At 27.9% G+C, this 24,882-nt stretch overlaps 4 protein-coding genes across 7 annotated transcripts in view; 3 read left to right on the top strand and 1 right to left on the bottom strand.

The window, feature by feature from the left end:
- LOC145186651 (mannosyl-oligosaccharide glucosidase-like) overlaps positions 1-24,882 on the top strand; it is a 405,622-nt gene that overhangs the window by 353,339 nt on the left and 27,401 nt on the right. The gene's annotated exons all lie outside the window — the stretch shown is intronic.
- LOC149884515 (dynein axonemal assembly factor 4-like) overlaps positions 1-24,882 on the top strand; it is a 381,661-nt gene that overhangs the window by 353,339 nt on the left and 3,440 nt on the right. The gene's annotated exons all lie outside the window — the stretch shown is intronic.
- LOC145187080 (nmrA-like family domain-containing protein 1) lies at positions 926-2,830 on the bottom strand. The gene has a single exon (XM_080063396.2). It carries the CDS (start codon positions 2,262-2,264, stop codon positions 1,350-1,352), a length of 915 nt encoding a protein of 304 aa, XP_079919522.2. The 5' UTR covers positions 2,265-2,830; the 3' UTR covers positions 926-1,349.
- LOC145186729 (mediator of RNA polymerase II transcription subunit 24-like) lies at positions 10,882-24,618 on the top strand. Of its 4 annotated transcripts, none has more exons than XR_016454709.1 (27): positions 10,882-11,086; positions 12,610-12,692; positions 12,823-12,861; positions 13,117-13,190; positions 13,461-13,563; positions 13,708-13,843; positions 14,484-14,631; positions 15,721-15,802; positions 16,136-16,198; positions 16,512-16,628; positions 16,749-16,876; positions 16,967-17,281; positions 17,643-17,686; positions 18,005-18,076; positions 18,252-18,412; positions 18,605-18,704; positions 18,966-19,078; positions 19,200-19,241; positions 21,114-21,199; positions 21,566-21,609; positions 21,943-22,068; positions 22,156-22,198; positions 22,333-22,442; positions 22,560-22,654; positions 23,408-23,475; positions 23,698-23,837; positions 24,122-24,618. XR_016454709.1 is itself a non-coding variant. In XM_090094885.1 (27 exons), exons 1-27 carry the CDS (start codon positions 10,969-10,971, stop codon positions 24,254-24,256), a joined length of 2,793 nt encoding a protein of 930 aa, XP_089951011.1. In that variant the 5' UTR covers positions 10,882-10,968; the 3' UTR covers positions 24,257-24,618. The 4 variants fall into 4 exon arrangements, 3 of the variants coding, with proteins under 3 accessions (XP_089951011.1, XP_089951013.1, XP_089951012.1); XM_090094885.1 differs by having other exon boundaries at positions 18,005-18,084; XM_090094887.1 differs by having other exon boundaries at positions 10,934-11,086; positions 14,537-14,631; positions 18,005-18,084.

The following is a 24,882-nucleotide window of genomic DNA, read 5'->3' as shown; positions in this document are numbered from 1 at the left end:
TTGTTCAGTTTAAATCTTCATTAAAAAGAATTCTCCTCCGTAACTCAATCATTGGATCAAAACATTGTCAAGTGTTAATTCAAGTTCAGTAGGTTCAATATTTTTGTTAAAATGGAACAAGCACAGTAGACCAATTTCAAAATCATGCTACTCTAGAACTTTCAAGATGTAAATATTATATTAGAAAGCTCTAACTCTATATATAAAGAAGCTATCCTTGGATATATTTCTGGTTATATTGTTACTAAAATGTTAAAAGAAATATCATGCATTATTTGTTCTCCTTCTTTAACAAACACATCTGTATAACAAGATCATACTAATGCTATATCGTATAAATCACTTATTAATAATGAAGATAGAGGAGGATAAGTTTCTCCCTCATGTTTTTAATATTGTTAATGCGTGTGAAAAAGTTTTTAAACCATTTTTATGTGGTGATGACGCTCGTAATTTGAAAATTACTTCTGGCAATAAAATTAAAACTAAATTGATATATACTGTTAATCGAACTCTAAAATCATTAGCTCCATTTAAGTCCTTACATGAACACGATGTTGAAACCTCCATTATATTTGAAAACCTTCACTCAACCCAACTCATTGAAAAAGTATGTAGCATTTATTTTAATATGAGATTTGCTCGGTATACACAGGTTAGCCATTGAGGAATAATAGCAACTTACATTTTGATCCAACCACCAATTGTATGACGCATATAATGGTCATATGGCTTTATTTCCTGCACAAGCTTGATCTTGTAAATTTGTAAATCAAGATCATTCTGCAAAATCTTCCATAAAATTTTAGATTACTTTATTTAGATATATAAGATATTTTAGACTTTAGATTTTATACTTTATTTAGATATATTAGATATTTAGATATATTAGATACTTTATAAAACATAAACACAAACCATCATATAACTAACTTCATAATCTTAACAGGAAATAAACTAAAACATGGATTACAAATAGCTTAAATATAATAAATATGAAAGTTAATGCTGATATCAATCTGAGCAACATTTTTGAAAATATATATTATACAAGATTTTGTAAACATACTGTGTTTAATCAGGGGATTTGTTTTATTTTTTTTTGTCTGCTGCTTCACTATCTTGTTGAAGTAGTAAGGTCAATCAATTGGAAAAATGATCATTTAAAAAAGTTCCATTTTTTTATGAATCTGGTCTCACTAGCACATAATTTAGCAGAAAAAAAAAAGATTTAAACTAATCCTATGCATTATGTGCAAACTGAAAGTTTCTACAAAAAATATAAAATCCAATTGAAAATAAGGTTAAAAAAGTGTTTGCACTTGTAAAGTTAGAGAAAAGTTTAAAAACTATTTGGTTTTATTGCTAATAATTTGGCTCCGATTTTGATGCAGCCAGCTTTCAAAATTAGTAAGTTCTGGATTAAGCTGCTTTGTCAGCTCAATGTCACGTTTCATGGATTGTTGACTGTAGTAGTCAAACATGACACGAATATCTTCGGCACCTGGAAACTTTAGGATATTCTTAAAAAGAAATCTGTTAAACCAACCACCTGGAAAATGAACTTTGAGAGGTGCTAGTTCTTTTTTCAATAGAAGTAGTAAATCATGGACTTTGATATAATCACTAGCAACTCCTATTTTTTGTGATTTATACTTTTCAGGATTTGCAAACACACTTGCAACACAGTTTCCAATATCCTCAACATCCATTAAGTATAGCATTTTATCAGCATCCATGGGTATGTTCAGTAAAAAATGATCCCCAAATGCTTTATTTAATAAATCAACAGTTGCTTGATGGAACATAGGCATGCGAATGGAAGTAAATTGGATTTTATCAATTTGTTTCATCCCATAGTCCTCAATAGCTGCTTTGTAGTCAAAATGAAGACAAGGTTCATTGATCTGTGACTCAACATTCTCTAATCCACTAAAAACTACATGTTTGACATTGTTTTTGATTGCTTTATTGATGAAATTTATACCTTGATCAATCTCTTTGTTCTTCACAAAGTGAGCTGTGAAGTCTGTAACAAGAAAGGCACCATAGCAGTCCTTTAGAGCACAGTCCACACTTTCTTTGTTGTCTAAATCAGCTTCAACAACTGAAACATTCTTAAGCTGGGAAAGTCCTTTTGCCTTTTGTGATGTGGCATTTCTGGTAACTGCTTTTAATTGATAGAGCTCTGATTTTACTAATGACCGAAGCACTGAGCCTCCTTGGTTGCCCGTTGCACCAAACACAGCAATTAGTTTAGACATCTAAAGATCTATTTATCCTAGATTTTAACACTATTAGCTTTAATAATTCATAACAACATTAAAAAAAAAAAAAAAAACACAAAAAAATTAGAAAGCAAATATAGAAAATATATAAAATATGGTTATCCCGTACTTTTTACTTATTTTTTAATGATGCTAAAATTAGGCATTTTAATACTTAAGATCATGAGAAATCTTCTGAAAACAACATCCTATCATTTAATGCAAGAAGGATGCTGAAAAAACTTAAAAGAACATTTTAAAAATTGAACATGGAAGACGATCTACAAGATAGCATAATTATAAACTGAGAATACTATACTTGAGTTTATGGTGCTATTTCAATTTTGTATCATGTTTTTTTATTGTATATATCATGAAAGATCATCCTCTAAAATGAAGAAATATAACCATTTTAAGATTTAACCGACATAGGTCTCAAAATCAATCTAAAGTGATCTAATTTGAAGCTGAAATTACAAAAATATACAACTAATGACCAATGTTTGCAATCTTTAAGTTAACTAATTTAACGGACGGGTTTGTTTTCAAAAGCAGAATAATGCCTGCCTGGTTTTTACTATGAATAATTTCTTTTAGTTTATTATAGACAGAAAAGTTCTCTCGCTGGTGATGAACAGACCTTGGACTTATAAAGGTGAGTTTCCACTCATCCGTTAAGTTACGGGAAAGGGAATGGGATAGGAAAAGTAATCACGTGAGCATGCGCAGTGATTAATTTTCAAATTAAATTACAAGCTGTTTTAAACAATAAAAATTAAATTATATTTAAGTCTGTCAGATTCGTCGAAAATTTTTGGTTTCGCCTAACCAGGCTCTTCAACTTCATTTTACTTTTTAAAGATAGCAGCTAAAGAACCAAGTTTTAAGCTGAGTTTTATGTAGATAGACATTCTTAATAATTTAAGAAATAACGCGGACGATGAAAAGAAATTGAGATCATTTACTTAACTGCTTTTGTACATGTGTAACTTGAGATATAATAAATTATACAAAATATCAACTAGTTTTGTAGCTTCCAACAGCACAATGGTTTCATGTCCAGGGAACTACTCCATCTATTATATTACTGTAGACTTACAGTTTATGATTATTATAGAATTTTCGATTTTTATGTTTAAAAACAGAAATATATACAGTTAAGGATAAATAACTTATACATAAAATGATTGTAAATACAATAAAGAAAAAAATAATTTGTCACAGTTTTAAAGAATTCAGCAAAGCCAATTTTTGGCAAACCGCAAGAACAACTAAGTATTTAATATTAACATAATGTGATTTACCAGCTATATATAAACTAATTTGTATTTGACAAAAACAAATGGGTTATTATGTGTTTTTTATGACAAATGAAATAATATATGAAAGATGAAAAACGAAAAAATGAAACATCTGGCTTCATTTTGCAAGATAATTTCATTTTGTAATATAAATTTGCATTTATTTTGCAATATAAATTTGAACGGTTTTTGAAAAGTTTTGCTTTATCAAAGGAGTTATAAAAAAAAGCCCATTAGAAAATACACCTACTAAAAAAATAATGCATAGTGAAATATATATTTTGGAGCTTATAGAGTAGTCGAAGGCAAAAAATGGCGGTATATCGGAAAAAATACTAAAAAAAAATACACAAAATTAAGGCTAGTGAATGAAGGACCAAGAAATTGAATGAAAACCAGACCTTTACAAATTTTATTTAAGCTTTTTATAATTCGCTATACTTTTTTTAGTCATTTTAAAATTATCCATACAGGGGCCAATGCTATAAACATAAAAAACGAAGTTTTTTCCGTAAAACACGAAGTTTTTACCGTAAAAAGCGAAGAAAAAAAAAGTCCATTGCTATAAACATTCAAAAAACTCCGTTTTTAAGATAAAAACTTCGCTATTAAATCCAATGCTATAAACGAACAAGGGAATCGCCTTTTCAGATAAAAAATGCGTTTTTTCGAAAAAAAACTTCAGATAGATTTTTGATCTCAATTTTAGATATTTTCTTCGTGATTTTTGGCGGCCATTGTTGGAGCAATGTTAGCGCTTCAAAATCATTGAACATTCTTTGTTTGTGTTTTTATGTAGATATTTTATAGATAAAACTTAAAAGGATTTTGGTAACTTCATAATAAACTAATTACTTAATATCTGCATTTAATCGATTATTCAGTTCCTTGTTGTGCTTCGTTAACAATGCATGCATGAATTTAAAATTCCATACTTATTTATGAAGGTTTTTGATAGTAATGCTGGTTAAACAAATTTTTCATAGTGTTTGACTAAAGAAAAGTATAAATAGTCGATAAATATGCCATATAATGCACAAATACACAACAAAATAAAATGCTGTTTAAAGAACTTAAAATGTTACTATCAATAAAGATCAGAGAAAACAAAGAGGGGAAGCTTAGTATGTTTTAATTAGCAAACTATTTAAATAAAAATATGTATTACTACATTATATTTTATATATATGTATATATATGTATGTATGTATTTATGTATATATATATATATATATATATATATATATATATATATATATATATATATATATATATATATATATATATATATATATATATATATATATATACAAATGTTATAGTATAAGTATGTAATATATAGTATATATTAACATAATATAAGTATGTAATCAATCAATTATATTTCTAAATAAAGATTTTACATTCAAGTTTATATACAAATAGTTATAAACTAATGTAAAGTAAATTACTAACAGTGCTAATGATATATAACAAGGGTAATAATAATGGCAATTTAATCATTATATTCAAAAACAGCAGAGATATATTACAGTATATAAAGTTAACAATGATAACATGATGTAATGTATAGTATATATCATATATATATATATATATATATATATATATATATATATATATATATATATATATATATATATATATATATATATATATATACATATATATATATATGTAAATATATATATACTTCCAATAGTTTTATTAACTTAATACACTAACATTGAAAATAGCTTCTCCTACACTGTATAATACGATAAATTGTGTTGGTAAAGATTCCATGACAGTCTCTGAGAACATCAAAAAAAACATTTGTGCTAATAAAATGAAGAAATACCATTATTTGGAAAAGTACTGAAATGCTTTTATTTCGCTTAGTGTAATGTTGCAAATCATCTTTAAGCCTAGTTTCTAAAAAATCTAATACAGCTCTTGGGACTAGCAACCAGACAATCTCTAATGGCCTTATTATAAAAGGACAAAAATAGACTTCGACAAAGCACTAATTGCAACAATTTTAATTACAACTATCAAAAATGAATTGTCTATAAAAAATGTTTGTCTTTCTAGACAATCATTTTAAAAACGGACACTAAATGAACAATCTCGATTTTTTAATGAGGTATAGAAGATCTATTTTATATATAATTTGGACTTATAACAAGTAATTAAATTTTCACTGCAGCATCGTTTCAAAAACTGAAAACGAGCACAAAATTAAAAATACAATTTTTCTAACAGAAGTTCATTTTTTAATTTTTTGTCCAGCGTGTGCTGTTGATTAAAAAGTTAATGTCTATTTAAAAACCTCAAAATGGACTATTTTGTGCTCAATTGAAGTTCATTAATTACTCAGTTCAGTTGTTTTTCAATTCTCAGTGAATGTGCGTGAAAAGTTATTTTTAAAATGCCCTCTCCAGTTTGGGATTTTTCTTAACATTCTATCCTCAGACTGTGACTCCGATATGATTGGATCTAAATTTTGGAAAATCAACTATTTGTGTAAACATTATTGTCATATTCCGTCCTAAAATTTGTCACCACTTTAAATTTGTCACCATAAAAGTCATTTTTACCATGAAATAAAATTCAAATATAATGTATCGTATATTTTCTTTTTTGTTTCTAAGGGATTTTTTGGGTAATTTAGATTTTATTGGCAAAAATCAATATTTCTGGTTTTATGAAATCAAGTAAATTTAGACAAAATCATAGACACCAAATAGACAAAAAATTATGCTTTGTAGACTTATGAAGTGAAAATTATTTTTTAACTGAGCAATCTTAGGACACCATCAAAAATTTGATAGACACAACAAGGACAAAAAATTAAACATTTGTTGTGTCCATTACAACATACAGAATTGTCTATGTCTGAGTTGTAAGTCTATCCATAGACTAGTCTGGTTACTACTTGGGACTCGATACTGCTCTCGAAAAACGTTGTCAGAAACATCTTCGTTAAAAAAGCGACCATTAAACTAAAATGATATTGAAAAACAAAACAAAAATATAATTTCTGCGCCTATTTAGTATGATTTCTGAATTTGTTCGATAAAAAATCATTAAAAAAATATATATATAAATAGTAATTTTAAGTAATGTTTTAAACACCAACCTCTCGAGGCAATCGGTGGCGAAGCTCACTTTCTGCAACTTCGAAATCTAAGTCTTCAATCCGAAAAAATTAAATCCATGTTCCTACTTTAATTTTACACAGTTTTTTTAAACACCAAATACTAGAATGTAAAAATATTCATAAAAATAGAATAGACAGCACAGCATATTTAATGACTAATAAAATTTATTAAGTAGGCCTACTAAATAAAAATTACAATAAAAATTACTATTATATTACTACTATATATTACGGATAAAAAAAGTTCGTGAATTTTAGTGACGTATACGTTTTATGCTTTATAGCAATGGCCGAAAAAAATACAAACAGCGATAAATTCTTCGAGATTACGAACTTTTTTTCGTACGTAAAAAATTGCGTTTTTACGAAAGATTTTTTTTCTCGAAAAAAACTTCGAATTGTTTATAGCATTTGCCCCAGGTCTATTTTATCATTGACAAACTTTGTTTACACGAAAAAAGTTACCAAATTTACAATTGTTCATCTTAAAAAAATGATGAAAATTTATTCGTACTGACAACTAATTTCATTTACCTTGGTGTAGTTTGTTTAGTAATTTGTCAACGCGTGAAGTAGTTATTTTATCCTGAACAGTCTTAGGGCCTGTTTATATGGAAAGCGGGCTCGAGACCATGTTTCGAGCGACATGAAGAAAGAAGAGTTCAAAAAATTTTGCAGACATTGCTGGTCTCAACCTCACGGATTTGCTGTGATTGATTTGTCCTCAAAAAAATACGATGGAAAATATCGAAGCGGATTTCACACATTTTATTTTCCAAAAGAGGTCATTGAAAAAAACGATTTTAAAAAAATTTCGTCCATTTAAAAAATGTCAGGCATAATCATCGACGTGGATTGAAATTCCAACGTAATAATAGCAGAATTTTTGGACAAAATTGTTTTTGAAAAAGGGAAAACTTATGAGATGGCTTTTCTCGGTCTGGAGACGTACAACAGCTTTCCAAACATCACCAGCAAAAACAATTCTTTCAGGTACAGCATAAACAACGGAGGAAATTGGGAAAACGTTACCATTCCAGACGGGAGGTACGACATCATCGACATCAACAATTACGAATACGAGTCCGACGACATTGTCAGAATTTCAAGCGTCAACACGATCAGAATCGTTAACAACGTCATCGGGTCGGCATACATCAACGGCTCACAATTAAATTGCATTTACTCCTTTTATCCCGACGTGGGCCCAGGTTTCAAAATCATTGAAAGACCTACCCATTTGGTTTACCTCCCTGTCAAAGTCCCCGAAATTTCAACGATGATCACTCGCATCGTCGATCAAAATGGAAATTTAATCGATTTTCGTGGCGAGGAAATCACGATCCGGTATCACATTCGAGAAGTGAAATAAATGTTTTTTTTTCGTCATTTAAAAATGAGCAAATATGTTAGTGTCAAATTAAATGTGTCTCAGGGACTGATCGAAAAAATAAAAAAATCAATGATGGAAGGCAAACCCGTGAGCATCCAGATTTCAAGAGACAATTTTAACGGAAGAAACGACGTTTTACTTGTTACAGAAAGTCAACATCGAAAAATTGTGGACGCTCTCCATCGAGGAGTTGGAGTCACCATTAAAATGAGGAAAACTCAAGTGGAACACAACGCAAATGTGAAAGGAGGATTTATTGGAGCTCTTTTACCTTTATTGGGAATGCTTGCAGCTCGAGCCGCTCCAGTGGTTGCCGATGGCCTATTGGGTGGGGTCGCCTCTTCGCTTGGGTCCACTGTGATCGACAAAATTGCAGGAAGGGGTGTCGTTTACGTCAAAAAAAATGAAAATGGAATGAAAATGGGGACTCACAGAGGAAACGGACTGTTTTTAACACCATAGGTAAAAGGAAGCTCAGTCAGAGATGGACTTTACGTCAAAAGCGGAAGAGGGTATGAATCTATCGGCGCCGGATTGCTTTTCGGGCCAAACTCTCCATTCTCAAGCGTCCCTTTTTTAAATTTGATTTTGTGAAAAAAAAAAATTTCTTGGCGTATTAAAATGAATGACACTCGCAAAATTAGAATCTTACGAAATGACGACGGAAAACTTAGAAGTTTTAAAATACTGGATCCCATTCAATTTTTAAAAAATAATGGTGTAGGATGGCGCGAAATTGAAATTTACATACCCATCCAAAAAGAATAAAAGACAATTTTTAAGAAGAGTTTTAAAGAGAGAGAAATTTTGTGATTAAAAAAAAAATACTTTGATGAACAAGCAGTTTTATAAGTGAATAAAAGAGAAATAGAAGAAGAAATATTGGTTAATGAAGAATAACCAGAAGTTTCAAAGAAAGAAAATATATTTCTATGAAAAAGAAGAGGAATTGATAAAAACAGTATTGAACACTACCAGAACTGTAAGAGAATATTATTTGAGTTATGCAAGCCTAATGAGCAAAAGAGTGCTAACCATTACACACTAACAGAACGTTTATTGAGTTTTATTGTATAACAGAATATACTGAGGATGGCGAACTCAATCTTAACCCTTTAACGATTAAACCTTACCCATTCCTAACCAAACTATCCCCAAACCTTGCCCTCTCCTAACCAAGTACTCCCCACACCATCAACCTCGATCCCTACCTTCCTTATAACCCTTCCATATAAACCTAGAGCGCAAACCTTCTCTATATCCCTAATTCTTACCTCCATCACACTCCAATCAATTAACTAATTTATATAAAGTATTTATATAAAAAAAACGCCACCCTCAGATTAGGCAGAAAGTAAAATACTAGAAATACTGATCTTTTAAAGCTTTGGTTTACGCTGTTAATGCTTTCCACTTTAAATTGATTGGGCAAAAGTAATGGCTAGCTTTTTTATTCTGGTCGAATTACCTTGAGTTGACATGTTTTTAATGTTTTGCAGGGTGTTGGAAATTAAAAGAAACTTAAATTAAGCTGGCTGTGTGTAAATTTATGTTAAGAAAAAATAACCCTAAATCAAATTGACATTCTCTTAGTTTTTCAATGTCTATAAAAATACACTCACAGGTACAAATAAAGTAAGGAAATTAAATTTACAAAAGTGTATAAATTCTCGAAGAAGTGGTAGTTAGAAGAAACTAGATAATGGGTATGTAGGGTGATGAAGAAAATTTAACTCCAATTATTTGACTTGCGTTAACGCTTAATAAGATGGGAATCAACAACCTAGATCAATTTAGGCTGCTTTTATCAAGTTGGTTGCAGTATATTTCTGGTGTGATTGATAATCAAGGTTTCATGAAATCACAATGGGTCACATCTGCTCTAGACTACCAAACACTCACGATCAGCTTCTTTTAACGAATATTGCGTTTGGAGTGTGTTTTAGTAATTCGTCCTTGTCCTGTGCTAAACGTTTGTGATTCTCATATTTGATTCATTTCTCATCAGAAGTGATAAATCGATCCAAAAATGGATCAGATTTTTGACAAAAAAGCAACACCAAGTAAGCTTTCAAACGCTTTTTTCATTCAGTTCATGTTGGACACATTTATCCAATTTTTTTTTACTTTACCGATTTGAGTTTAATGAGTTAATATTGTTAGTTTGCTAACATCAAACTTCAATGATAATTTATTGGCACATTAATTGGTGAGACTCGACCGCATAACTTATTTGTGAGGTCAAAGTTATCTAACTTTGACCTTACAAATGAGTTAAACCGTTTAATAGACTCTACATCCGACATAAATAGCTGCTTGTTTTAAGATTTAAGGACCAATTACATGGTTTATAATGTCGATCCAAGGTTTATGGCGATTTACTTTAACTAAGATATATGGAGATTTATGGAGAATCAAGATTTACGGATATCTTAACGAAACTCGGCGAACTAGTTTGATATTGTCTGCTGCCTAGCAACACTAGCAGCAAGTACACTGTTAATGTTTCGAGCTGTCTGTGATGGTGTACTTCCACGAAAGTGCATATACTTCATAATTGACGAATTTCCGATTTGTTCCGTTTTCAATAAAACTAATTTAAAACTATAATACTTTGAACAGTTTTTAGAGCTCATAAACGCCAAGGTGTGTGACTCCCCAACAAAAAAATTAAAGCGAGAAAATATTAAGTCAATCTCAAACAATAAGCTGTTAAAAGTTGGCAATATTCTTAACTACAAATTTTATCCTTGCGAGCTCTATAAAATATTTGCTCAAAACGTCATGCCAGATCAAACGAAATAACCCTTCAGTTACTCTGCCCAGAAATGTAGTCGAAAAATTACGTTAAACTTGAAAACAAAGATGGCCTCCGAAGTGAACAGAGCTATGGTGATTATGTGGCGGGAAAAAATATCTATTCTTGATTTAATTAGCTCATCCAAAATTTCATCAAGTTTATTTAATTCTCCAGTATTTATAGGTAACTTCTATTTTATGTGTAATATATTAGGTAGTATAATTATAACTTGATTCTGTACTTTTACTTTTGTGAATAACGAACTAAACTTAGAAAACAAAGTAAGTTAAGATGCATAATATCTTTTTGATTTGTCATAATTTCCTATTTTTAAAAGAATAAAAAAATGCTTCATTAGATGTTTTTTGCTGAAAAAGTTATTAAAGTATATTAGAAATGAGGAATTCATGCTATTAAACTTTTTTTTTTCCTGCCCGTAAAATTAGAAACCATAAATAATTTGAATCCATTCTGATTGATAAAAAACCTTTTTTGAACAACTATTGTCAATTAGCATTGTATTTTTTATCAAATCAAATATTGAAATTTTAAACAAAAATTCAAGTGGCTTGGAAAATTTAAGAGGAATAATCTATTACATTCTGATAGCTGCATTTTGAGATATATTGAATGTAATTATTTAACTAGAGAAAAATGATTAAAGACCTGCTTTGTTAGTATTGAATCTTAGCAAGACAAACAAGTTACAGATGAAAGCTTTTTTTACAAAATTTAATTTATGCTCAATGGTTTGCATTATCATGAAAATATAAAAAAGATAGTGTTGATTAAGAAGATATATAAAGGGATTGAACTTTTGGACTAATGAAATGATTGTTGGCTTGGAAATTTTGTTAAGAACTTTTTTTTGTCATTTCTAGTTTTATTTGTCATCTCTGATTAAGCTACTACCTGTTCTAATGTTAGTATTTGATCTTCTAAGATTTATTGGTAAATATAAGTATAAGCAAGAAATGATATAAATATTTTTTTGATGTAATTGTCTTTCACAACTGTAACAGTTCTGAAATTGTAATCTTAACAGAAAAAAAAACAAAAAAAAACAAGCTGAAATTGAAGTTTATGTCCTTTCATATATGTTCTTTCATAATTTTGCTACTGTCTACTAACAACTGGTTTAAAAATATTGAGCAAATATTTATTACCTTTACTCATTCTGTCTTCACTACATTAAATGCAGTGCAAAAGTGATATGTATTGAGCTGATAAATTCAAGATAAAGTTAAGTTTTTAGATTTTTTAGCTAATTACATTGGTGGCAACTGTTAGAGAAGCCAAGCAGTTTTTTAATTTAATTTGCACTGCAGGGGAATCAGTTAAGGGAGTAGCATTATAATTTCCTGAATGTAATTTGTTGTATGTAGATAAGCTGATTTAAATTTTTCAAACCAGGAAGTTGTTACAATTAAAAAAAAAAGATTGTTTAGTTAACAGCATGCAAGTATGCAAAAAAAAAACTCTCAAATTATGAAAATTCTGAGATCATACTTTATCTTAAATAGGTTAAACAGGAGGCCTCAATCCTTTGCCATTTTCTTCCTAATGAAATGTGTGATATGCACTCATAATATAAGTTATAGAAAATTTTTATACATATTTTATTTTCAAAGTTTTAGTTTAAAATCACAAAGTAAATGCTATGATTTTATTGCTTTTTGAATATTATATTTTTATTGCTTTTCTAGAACAATTAGTTCATTTCACATTTAGTGGCAGTACAAAAAATACACAGTTTTTAAATTATCTAATAGAAGGTGTGTCTCTTCAGGTATGGTTAAATCTACTGTGTTGATTTATTTCTCTCTAAAATCATCATCATCATCATCATCATCATCATCATCGTCATCATCATCATCATTTTAATGATCGTGTAATTACTTAGTTTAATTTTTTTTTAGATATTTCAACCATCAATGGTAACTGAGCCTATTCTAAAAGTAAGCCTATTTAACTAAAGTTTTTCCAACTCTAACTCTAATTATTTTTATAATAGTCAATTTCAAAGCTCAGAGTTTATAAAGCTTTTTAAAATATAAAACTTAACATCTCAGACTAAAATATTCTTATCATGCAGTTTAGTTTTAGTTTCGTAATGATTTTCCAATAAAAAGTAATTCAACAAACATTTTTAAGTTTATCTTGAAAGTGTTTTTTGAATTTTTTTTTATTAGAAATTTTTTATATTTTTTAAGCTTTCACTTGGGACCTCAATAAATTGTTTCAGTGGTGCAATTGATGTTATGAAGAGGTGCATAAATATTTCCATGTAAGTTGAATTTTAAGTTTAATTTATAAATGGTAATTTTTAAACATTTTTTAAACAATTTTTGTATTTTTAGTACTAAATGTTTATAATTATGTTTTATGTGATTTGTTCATAGAAGTATCCTTGTTATTACTTCTATTTGTAACACAATTTAGTGTTTACAAATTGTAATTTGATAAAATAATTTCAATGTAGATTACTAAATACTCAAGTAACTCTTTATTTCACAGAGTTGAGAGATTGTTTTTTGTGATTGAATTTTGTTTCTAGTAACTCAAGTAGTGGTTCAAAATCAAATATATGTAAACTCATTTCCAGTTCAGTAGTTTGGTTGTTTGAGAACTCCATTGATACATTTAAGCTGATGAATGAAGTAAGGAAAATAATAAAAAGATAAATTTAGTAACATTTAGTAAAGTTATTAAATGTCATTAAATGAATTATTTAATTAAATTATGTATACTTTTAGTAATTAGCTTACCTTTTTCTGATCAGCATAAACAAAAATTCTTTTAAGTGCATGGAAGAAAAGAATATAACTGATCCCCATACTTGTTTGTCAGTTATTGCAAAAGCACATGATTTGTTGGAAAAACTTATCTGCACCAAAGAGTATGAGGATTTAAATGTGCTTGGCAAATCTCTTCTTTCTGGTAAGCATTGCATCAAAAAAAATTTATATTACTATTATTACTAGAACAGAATGTATCAGTTTAAAATTGACTCATCTCATACTGCTATATAAGTAGGTCAAGAAATGTTACAGGGGGATGCTCGTTAAAAACCTCTAATTCAAATTTTATAATTTCTTTCACATGTATATATTTCATGCAACCTAATAATAACGCAATTATTATAGTTCAGATATTATTATTATTATTATTATCATTATTATTATTATTATTATTATTATTATTATTATTATTATTATTATTATTATTATTATTATTATTATTATTATTATCATTATTATTATTATTATTATCATTATTATTATTGTTATTAAATTTATTTTAATTAAGTTAATATATTGGTCTGTTAACATTTCATATTGCTTGATTAGTTTTTAAGTTTATGGTTCTAAAGTTATGCTTTTTATTAAAGTGTTTTTAATCAAGTCTTAAAGTAAGTTAAAAGTGTTGTGGTTAGATTATGTCCTAGAATTGGTGTTAAATATGATAAAGTCTTTTTCAATCTGTTGTTTTGTGTAAAATCTCTTGAGCATCATTTGTGTAAACATAAACCCTCTAAAATCACTTGTATCAATACAGCCAGTGTGCTTTTTTTTCTTAGGAGAGGATTTATCTGCATTACAAGCACATATGCAAAGTTTTATTTCCATTCAGTTCGATAAAATGAAGTCACATGACCTTCTGATATCCCATGATCTCTATACAGCATTTGAAAGCCATCTCAATGAACTTATTAAACTTGCATCAAGGTATGTTTTTCTTAAGATAAAGTGAACTTAACAATATAACAGTTTGCTTGAAATTTTGTGTTTGGTTGTACATGTGAATAATGTTAACAAACTATAGTTTTAAAAGCATTAAAAAGATTATTTTAAAACCCATTTCTATAACAATCAGGCAGTTTACTTTAGTGATTTGTTTCAAGCCTCCTAATTTTTTATGTATAGGCCTATGACAGTAGAATTACTTTTGTGTTGTATCTATAACCTAAAAATAAAATTCTCAACATCCAGATCCAAGTGGCTCATGTTAGCATTAAAAGACAATTATAAAAAAGTTCAAAATTCAAATGCTCTTAGCTGAGATCTATGGGAAGTATTACAGTGAAATTGTTATTGCTGTAATTATGTCTTACAGTTGAAATTGTAACTGTTATTATTATAAAATTAAGTTTTTCTATTATCTAGATATAGTAAAAAAAAATTATAGATATAAAAAACCAAGGAATTTGAAAAGACTCACTAATGAGATTATAGAATATTGCCTGATTCTTATAGAATATCACCTGATTCTTATAGAATATCACCTGATTCTTATAGAATATCACCTGATTCTTATAGAATATCACCTGATTCTTATAGAATATCACCTGATTCTTATAGAATGTCACCAGATTCTTATAGAATATCACCAGATTCTTATAGAATATCACCTGATTCTTTTAGATTCTTCTAGATAAAATAATTCTTATAAAGAAAAAGCTCTTAAACATGTAACCCACCAGAACATGGTATATAACTGAATGTTTGTTTTTGGTTTAATGCTGTTTATTTACTTCACAATTTTCTAAGTATTGTGGCAATCCCTAAGCATTTTGAAAATTTTTTTCATTTTTTCTAAAACTTAGTTTAATATTCAAAAAAGACAGATCATAATTCTTAAAAGTTTTTATTTATCAGCTAAAACTCTATGGAAAAATATTTAGTTAGAAGTAATTATTACTTAAAACTACAAAAATAAATATAATTAAAGATATATATATAGGTATATATTTTGTTAGTTAAGTTTTAGAAATAAAATTAGGCTATAAATGTTTTTATTGATTAATTTGTTTTAAGGTACCTCAATCCTCCCATACTCATCTCTACAAAACCCCACCAAATCCCTTACAAAGCTGCTCACTTTTTCCTGCAGTTTCAGGTAGATATTCTTTATTTGCCCTTGTATTTAAAAATGAATCTTATAAGAAGTAATGCATAAGCATCATCACTTTTGTTTTAAAATGATAAAAAATATAGCTTATTATTCACCTAATAAGTTATATTTTATATATTTTAAGTTTTATATTTTTGTATATTATATTATCATACAGTCATCTTTTTTAATTGAGCAACAGAATTTCTTTGTATAATTATTTTAGATTCATGTTTTTATTTTATCATAAGTTTAAATTATAAACATGTAGTCCTCATGATTTTTTGCAGGTATATCTTACTTTACTCTGTTATTCCTTATGTGTTTTTTTTTCTCCAGGTTTTAGAATACATGTCAATTTCCAGTAATCAATTGGCTGATATCATTTCTACTTTTTTTCAGGTTTTTGATAAAATTTTTTTAAAGGACAACTTAATATAATAACAGACAGCAAGATACATGAAAATTGAGTAAACATTATGTTTGACTACAAACCGAATAATATGTGTTTGAATCACCTTTTTTGAATGTGTTGTTTTATTACTTAGATGTTGAGGTGCTAAATTTCTGATGTTAAAGCTGGGCTCACCTTAATATAAATTTTGTGCTATATCTTTTGATTGGTAGAAATATTTAAAAACTACCTTTCATATTTTTAGTTTCTCATTTATTGTTGATTTGAACAAAAACCATAAATCAATTACAATTTTTTTAGAACAATTCTGCATTGTGTGAACAATGCTTCAATTTGTTTGGTTATGCTGTTCATAATATACTGATGCGAGTTAACAATCTTGAAGTGCAAGCATTCACAGCTTTCTTATTTATTAAAGCATGTCATATAATTTCATTTCTTAGTATAGTATTGTAGTTTTAATAGTAAAGTTTTTCTAATTTTTGAATAAAACAGAAAAAAGTTTTCTCTTAGTATTACTGAGATTTTTTAATTTAGATTCCTGCAATCTTGCGTCATTTAGAACCAAGATATAAAAAAATTAATGGCGAGCAATCTCTTATAGCAAAAACATGTCACTTAATAGCAAATGATAACAATCTTCAAGATCTTAACAAAAAGTTTGAGTAAGTTATTACAAAGGAATCTAAAATGTTAAAAAAGTAGCCTCAGCTTGGTTTTTCTAATAATTAAATGATAATGTGTTTGGTGTTTAGATGTAATTCGTATTCAGTATTTGTCAACCAATGCAGAATCAACAATGGTTTAGATGCAGCCCAACACCAACAACTCATTGCTCTGAATAGATCTGTACAAGTAAAAGAAAATGCCGATGGATTAGTTAGTAAAATGCTCCTAATGTCAAAGAAGGCCATAGATTCACTGAAGGTTTTGCTTCTTTCACCTAATGAAAACAAAGAAAGAATCTCTCACGAGTTGACACATTTAATGAACTTGGTTGACTTACAACTGCTTCTTGTGACATTAGCAGCTCTTGACCAGATGGACTCATTACTCAATACGCTGCTGAAGTAATTTTTTTTTTTTTTTTTTTTTTTTTGTTTCTGTACACCACATGAAAATATCATGTTTAACTAAAGTAAGAAAAAAAAGTGATTGATTGTATCATATTGCACTTGTGGAGTGTGTGACATTTTGTAATGCATAATTTAATGAATGACTGCCTCAACTTTCATATTTTTTATATCAAATTATTATCATGTTGGATTCATTTGACCATTATATTACAAATAAAATCATCTTGTATTTTCAGTTGTCCACTATATGACAGATGAGATTATCGTGCTGCATTTTCACATGTCAGCTGTGTAATTAATAAGATTATCAGTTTTATTATTTTGTTTACAAAATATTACTTTAACATTTTAACAGGATCAATAAGTTTGCAGAGCGATCATCTGAAGGCAATAAGGAAGGTTGGATTTAATATTTGATATTTTGCATTTAGTAAATATTATCTGCACTTTACTTACTAATGTTATTTTTACTTTTTCTTTTTCTGTGGTTTGGTTATTTATACTGATACTAATCTATAAGAAAATTTAAGCCATTTAGAATGGGTCAAAAATATTTCTTAAAAATTTAAGAAAAAAAAAATCTGTGGAAAATAAATTTTGACTTACACATCAGTTATAAAAAATTAAATTACTCATTTCAGTTAAATATAGGAAGTTGGCTAATATACCAGTATATACAGGTATTTCTATTTTTTACATAAAATTATTTATCTTTAGTGTTGAGCGATGTTCGAGCTGATATGTTCAACAATTCATTTATATTGCTAGGATATATTGAGTCATTATTTGGTAATCAGGTATTTTAAATGATTATGATATTTAAGAGGGTGTTGTATGAAAATAAATAATTCTGAGTTGTGGAGTAGTCCATATGAGCATATTATAACAGGATCATGAAGAATTTAATTGCATTAAAATGTTTTTTCAAGTCTGTTTTTTTTTATGTCTCAATTTATTACTTAAGGTTTTCAAAGAAGTAAATCGCCATTATGAAGATGCATTCTTTTTAACATGGCGAAGAAACTGTAAGCTTGTTACAAGTCGCAAACTTTACACGCAGTCTATTTTTGATGAAATGATTGAACCTCTGCTGAGTGCAAACACTGGTTATTCTCCTACTACAAAGTATTTAATTTTTTAGTTTAACTATTTGCAGAATGAAAAAAGCAATAATTTTTTATATTTATCTAAATATTAAATTTAGATAATAAAAAACAGTTGATTTTTTTTTCTTTGTTATTCTTTTCTTTTTTCTTTTTTTTTTTTTTTTTCTAAATTTACTTTTAGTTATTATGTTGTTAATTTTCTATTTCCTAGTAATGTACAATGGGATGAGTATTGTTGGTGTGCTGGGATGATTGTAAAAGAGCTTACACAAGCTCATCTGCGAAGACACATCACAACAGATGTTTTACAAGTAAAAATTTTTCGCTATCTTTATAAATGTAGTTGTGTAAAATAAAATTATTAAAGCTGGTTACTTTCTATTTAAATAGTTTTGTCTGATGTGTTGAATTTGCCTAGTGTGTTGAATTTTGCCTAGTGTGTTGAATAATTTGTATAAAGTTAAAACTAAACTGTAATAAACTGTCCTAAACTGTAAGTTAAACTGTATCTTCCAATATTTACATATTTATAATTAGTTTATAACTTTTAGAAAATTTATTTTAATTGTTAGAAAGTGTGTGAGGGTTTTAAGAATAAGCGACCTGCATTATGCATCTGTGCAACAGTTTGGTTATGCACACAATATAGAACTATGCCAACTAGTGAACGTGTGCGAACTGTCAAGTACACTTTTTTTTGTTTAATTAGATTTTTAAATTTTTTAATAATTGTTTAGTTGCTTATTTTTTTATTTTGATTCTCCAATTTTTTGTATTGTTAGTTAATAGTAAAAGTTCATGTTTAGAATTATCAAGCTTTTTAAAAGACCTCTTGTAAATAATATAAGGTTAGTGGTTTTTAAGTTGTGCTTATCATTATACAGTGAATATTTATCATTGTGAGTAGGGAAGACCGGGGCTAGTTGGCTACAGGGGTAAGTTGACACATTGCGTTTAACTTTGGAATTTTCCTCCAGAAGTTTCCAAAATTCACATGGAACCTTCCTATTTAACTAATTCATCTGTCAGTATAGTATCAGGGCTACAAGCATGCACATAGAAGTTGTAGCGATTTTTGTGTTTTTTTACTAATTTAGTAACTTTTGTAACTATATTACTTTTTCAATTTTAAAAAGCAATAGCATTAGCTACAAGTAAACTCGAATAGATGTAAGTGTTGTATGGTTTACTTTAACCAGCCACATTTTGTGTTTCTCAATATTTCGCGTTTTTGGGGATTTATAAGCCATTTTGTGAACAAAAAGCTTTTGGGATTGGTAGGCATAATGATTGCGGGGCTAGTTGGCAATATGAACCAACTTACAACTTTTCGCAATCAGCCATAAATTCAGTAAAGTTGTATAACACTGCAGATCTACAGACATGCTAAATCATAAAAGAAAAGTAGACAGGCCTGTAAATTCTAAAAATGTTACAAAAAATGCTGTTGATGCTATTTTATAGAAGGAAAGTCTAATTGATTTAAGGGCAATAAATGTTATGGTAAAAAAAATATTTTTGAATAAAAGTTATCAAGAGTTTTCATAAAAAAGATTCATTTTAAATAGATGCTTAATGTTGCTAAACTTGTCTCTTTTTATATGTTGTGTTAACTTACCCCAGGCTGGGGGAAGTTGGCACATGTTTTTTTCTTTTTCGAAGGTCCTATTTGGGCCGCCAATTACTTTTTTTATAATCTTTAACACTTGAAAATACTTGCTAAATTCATATTCATTGAACTGCAGCTTGATATCTTCAAAAGAGTTCACCCAGAAATGCATAGAGCTCAAAAACTAAAACTGTAGCCAACTAGCCCTGGTCTCCCCTATTTATATATGGAGAGAGTGTAAGTTATTATATGATATATACCAATAACTTTTACACTAAAAGAAGAAAAATGAAACAAATTGTTTTTATAGTAACAGAAAACAGAAAAATTTTTGTCAGTTATGTTAAATGTTCAAAAGTGCTTCTTTGAGATTCCAAACAAGCACCTAGACAAGCTTTCATTCTATTTTTTATGCATTCTTTTATTTGACCAATCAAGGATTATCTTCTGCCCTAATTAATAAAGGCTGGCCTGATCTAGGTGCATCAATAACAATGCCTGTTGTTTTCCATTTGAACATATTGTCAATAGTTCTTCTTGTTGGGGCAGACAAATTAAATGCTCTCTTCCATTGGGTTGAAACTGGATATTTCAACAAATATTTTGTTTCATTATCCAGATCTTTTGTTGCATGTAACTCAGTTCACTCATTTCTCAAATGAAAAAATGTATTAAAATGAACTTCACTTATATACAAACAGTGACAAAGTTTGATTGGTCAGTTCAAATTGTTTATGGTTTCTTTCATCAATTAATATTGTATAATGACTTTTGGCATGCTCTGTATACTTCAGTTTAATGATGTCATTATAAATATATGATTAAGTCAAGTCTCTACATTATGCTTTATGACTTTTAGTTTTTTGAAAATAAAAATCTAAATAAAGGTTTTATCAAAGGTTTGTCATGAACATTTTAATTTAATTATGGCTAAAATATTTTCTATTTTACCTTCAAAAGTTCAATTTAAATGTTCTATTGCAATATACCAATACTTTGAAAGTAGATTGTAAATGAAAAGAGAAAATAGAAATTTCATTGTTAAAACATGATTATGATGCAAACTATGATATAATAATGTTTTTTTTGTTTACTTTGTTACTATCTTTAGGGCAGCAATATTGACTCCGATATTGAATATGTACTCACTTCAGTTAGAGGGGGAGCTGCAAGTTAATCTTGGTAAAGGAAAACCAGGTTATTTCTTTAAAAGTAGATTTAATGAAACTTTTTTCTTTTTGCATTATGCATTTCTCATTCTGTTTTGGTTTTGTTTCTCTAATTATAAGTTTACTAAATTTCAAATTTGGTGTTAAAGTTAAACTTGTTGAAGGGATTTAAAAATATTGTAAAATCAATATAAACATGATAAACATTTTATTTTTAATTTCATAAAAAGTTACTATCATATAATAAAAACTCAAATTATAAATATAAATTTTCTTATAAAATTTTTGGTTTGTTTTATTGTTCATATACTGTTCATATATTGTTTATTTTTGTTGATTTTTTGTTCATGTATTGATTTGAAAATGATTTTAGTTATTCTTTTAACTTTTATAGTACCCATTGAAATACCCAAATCTGGTGCAGCATTTTTTTCATGCGTAAGTATTTTAATAGGTTTTGAAAAAATCATTTTTTCCACTGTAAATAAAGAGCAAATCAATATATGTTTTGATTGGTAAGCAGTCAAGGTAACCTTACAAGTTAAATGTAGATTTTAAACAATTTTTTCTTTTCTGTTTTGTATTTGTCATTCTGCTGCTTTTAAGTTTCTCTTCTAACAAGTAGCTCATAAAACATTTTATTATGGGTTTTTCTCAAATGTTAATACGAGTTGCTTAAAAAAAAGTCCAAAGGTTTTGTAGTACATGTTTTTTTATATATGTCATATATTTTAATTTTAAATGAGATATTTGATGTGATTTTGATTTTAGGCAGTTTCTGATGTAAAAGGAGAATCAAAAGGCGGACAAATGTGTGTTAGTCTTGAAATTATTAGCAAGTTTCGTGAATGTTTGTTAATGATGGGTCCTAACCAGTTTGCAAAATCTATAATAATGGTATTTCTTTATTTTTATTTTTCTCTCGAATGTAATTTATGATTTTGTTGTTAATTGTTCAAGTTATGGATAACTTTTATCTTATAGTTAATCCTTGACAACGGAAAAGAAGAAGAAGTCATCTTAAACGGTATAAACATGCTTATAAATAGTATGTAATGATAATTTAGTCCAGATGTGACAAAATCCAATGATTCAATTTAATACTTTGTTTCAATTGATATTTTTAATAATTAAGATTTTTTTTTTGAATTTTTTTTTCAGAAACATTATCCCTTTGTTTAATTTTGCTGGAACCAGTGAAGCTTCTTGAAATTATTTTCAAAGAGTTACTATGCAGTTTCTTTAATAGCAAATATCTTACTGATCCACATGCAAGTCTTAATGATCAAACATTATTTTTATGATTTTTTCAGAAATTTTTTATTATTTTATATATTTATAGTTTTTTTAAATATATTTTTAAAAATTCCTATAGTAATGCATTTTAGGGGTTATCTTTGGCACGATGTTTAGGTAAAGCATTTGGAATTACTTTATTTCTTAATGAAACAAAGTTGAATGAAACAAAAGTAAGAGAAGTTAGGTAATAGATTTTTTTTCTATTTTCTGTCTTTTTGTTGTTAAGAACTTTTATTTTAAGTTTTAATAGAATAAATGTTATAATTACTTCAGTACACTCACAAACAACTGCTAGAATATTCCATCTATGAAATAACTACTCAAAAACTGAAAGCAAATTTTATATGTTAGCCGCCACTTTCTTTTGGATAACTTTTTCAGTTATATGAAGATAAATTAAAGATCTTGAGCTCCACATTTTTGTTGGTGTAAAATGTTACATACTGAACTTCTTCACCTGTAGTTTTAGAGTATAACACATTGGGTTTTGAAATATAACACATTTGGGTGAAAAAAGAAGGTTTCTTTACCTGGAGTTTTAAAGGATAACACAATGGGGTGTAAAGTGAAGTTTTAATGAGTGCAACTCTTTAGAAAATGATTAGTTTTTTTGCTTTGAAGTTTAAACTTACTTAAATGTCTATTATATGTATAGAAATATATATATACATTTTTATATAGGGGTCACAATAGGAACTGTACATAATAATCTACATTAACTTTTAATTCTTTTATGGTGTCAACAACTCAATTTTAAACTTTTGATTTTTTTATGGATGATTTCGTATAGAAATTTCTCATATATTAAAATTCTCATATATTAAAAAGAAACAGGTTGTTTTTTTAAGCTGAAATTTTCTTTAAATTCTTTTTTAAATCCCTAAAAGATAATAAATATCTTTTTACAATCAAAGTGTTTTAATATTTTTGTATATAGACCAGCAAAATCAGCAAAATTGGAAGAAAGTGAAGTTTGCCAGAGAGACCATTTAATTCAATCTTTTGGTAAGTTTTTTTACAAAACAAGCAAACTAATCATCAGACTTTCTATAGAGTATTGGGCTGGTACTACTTGAATATCACTTATTTTTCTAAAAACTCATTTCCCCCTATATTTAGTTACCAGTTCTTTGAGCAATTTCTTTTTTATAAACAATTTGTAGAAATATTTTTATCTATATAAGAAAAAAACTCTTATTTAGTTGGTTCAGAATTTTTTTCTTGCAGAATGTTTGCTTAATGGGATACTAACTCATTTATTGAACAAAGAAAGCAGTGCTACCTCTGTTTTTATCATGAATTTATTAGACCAAATTGCTATGGCTACATCTGGGCTGCACCAATCTGTTTTAATTGGGCAAAATGTGGTATTATTTTGTTCATAATCATAGTTGTTTAGATATCATATATACAAATCTATAAAAAAGAAAGAAAAAAAAATAAAATTTAGTAAATAAAATTAACTAATTTTAAAAATGTTAACATCAAAAGTTATTGCTGCACTAAGCCCTATGATTTAGTGTATTGTAAAATAGAAATTCTGTTTAAGCTACATGTATACATGTAGTGAAATTATAGGTACACACATGTCAATTTTGATTTTGTTACTGTTGGGTCTTGTTTACTAGTTACAATTTTAAATTGTTTTTAGGTGTCAAAGTTGTTAGAAAATGTCCCATCAAAACTGTCGAGGGAAATGCTATCTCTGTTATGTGATTTATCAACTACACAAGGATTTGAAATAGCCGCTACTTATTTCCTCAAGAATACTAAGATTACAGTATGAAACATTTCCTCAAGAATACTAAGATTACAGTATGAAATATTTTATCTGATGCGTCAGCTACAGTTTTCTTAGCACAGACAGTTTTTTTCAGCTGGAAAACTTAATAGCGCTGATGATGCAAATATCGATTGAGCTTACAAGCTAAGAGGTTCATGCCTCAAGAAAATATTTGGTTGACAAACTTTAAGCTTAAATTATTTTTTTATAAAACCATTTTAGGTTTGCTTTTATACTTCTAATATTAGCATACTCTATGAGCAAGAATAGAAAGTTTTTAAAAACATTTTTATCTGTTGTTATTAACATTCTGCTCTTAAATCTTTGTAAAAATTTACAAAAAACAAAAGGGAAAGTTTTATGTTTTTAAAGTTTTTTGGCTTTCAATTGTATTTACCTAAATTACTTATGAGTAGAGTTTTAATTATTAAAGTTTTATATTTTCTATGAAAATATAAAAAATTACACAAAATCTTTTTTTTTTTTTTTCCTATTAAAAATTATGTGCTCCTAGTCTCGTAATGTTGGATTGTTGTTTGCAACTAGTAAAAGAAGCTCGTAACGTCATTACCTCTTTATGCTATGGAATTATTCTATTTTAAGTTACATATTTTTTATCTTCTTATCTT

This window comes from Hydra viridissima, unplaced genomic scaffold (assembly GCF_058129835.1).
Source record: "Hydra viridissima isolate aposymbiotic clone 2 unplaced genomic scaffold, HvirCarnegie_v1 scaffold_8, whole genome shotgun sequence".
Lineage (NCBI taxonomy): Eukaryota > Metazoa > Cnidaria > Hydrozoa > Anthoathecata > Hydridae > Hydra > Hydra viridissima.
This window is presented reverse-complemented; position numbering and strand designations above follow the sequence as displayed.

Coding starts and splice junctions, on each gene's coding strand:
- LOC145187080 (XM_080063396.2), bottom strand. CDS start 2,264: ATGTCTAAACTAATTGCTGTGTTTGGTGCAACGGGCAACCAAGGAGGC.
- LOC145186729 (XM_090094885.1), top strand. CDS start 10,969: ATGGCCTCCGAAGTGAACAGAGCTATGGTGATTATGTGGCGGGAAAAA. Junction 21,200..21,565: donor TCTTGGTAAAGGAAAACCAG/GTTATTTCTTTA, acceptor TAACTTTTATAG/TACCCATTGAAATACCCAAA. Junction 23,838..24,121: donor TTTTAATTGGGCAAAATGTG/GTATTATTTTGT, acceptor AATTGTTTTTAG/GTGTCAAAGTTGTTAGAAAA.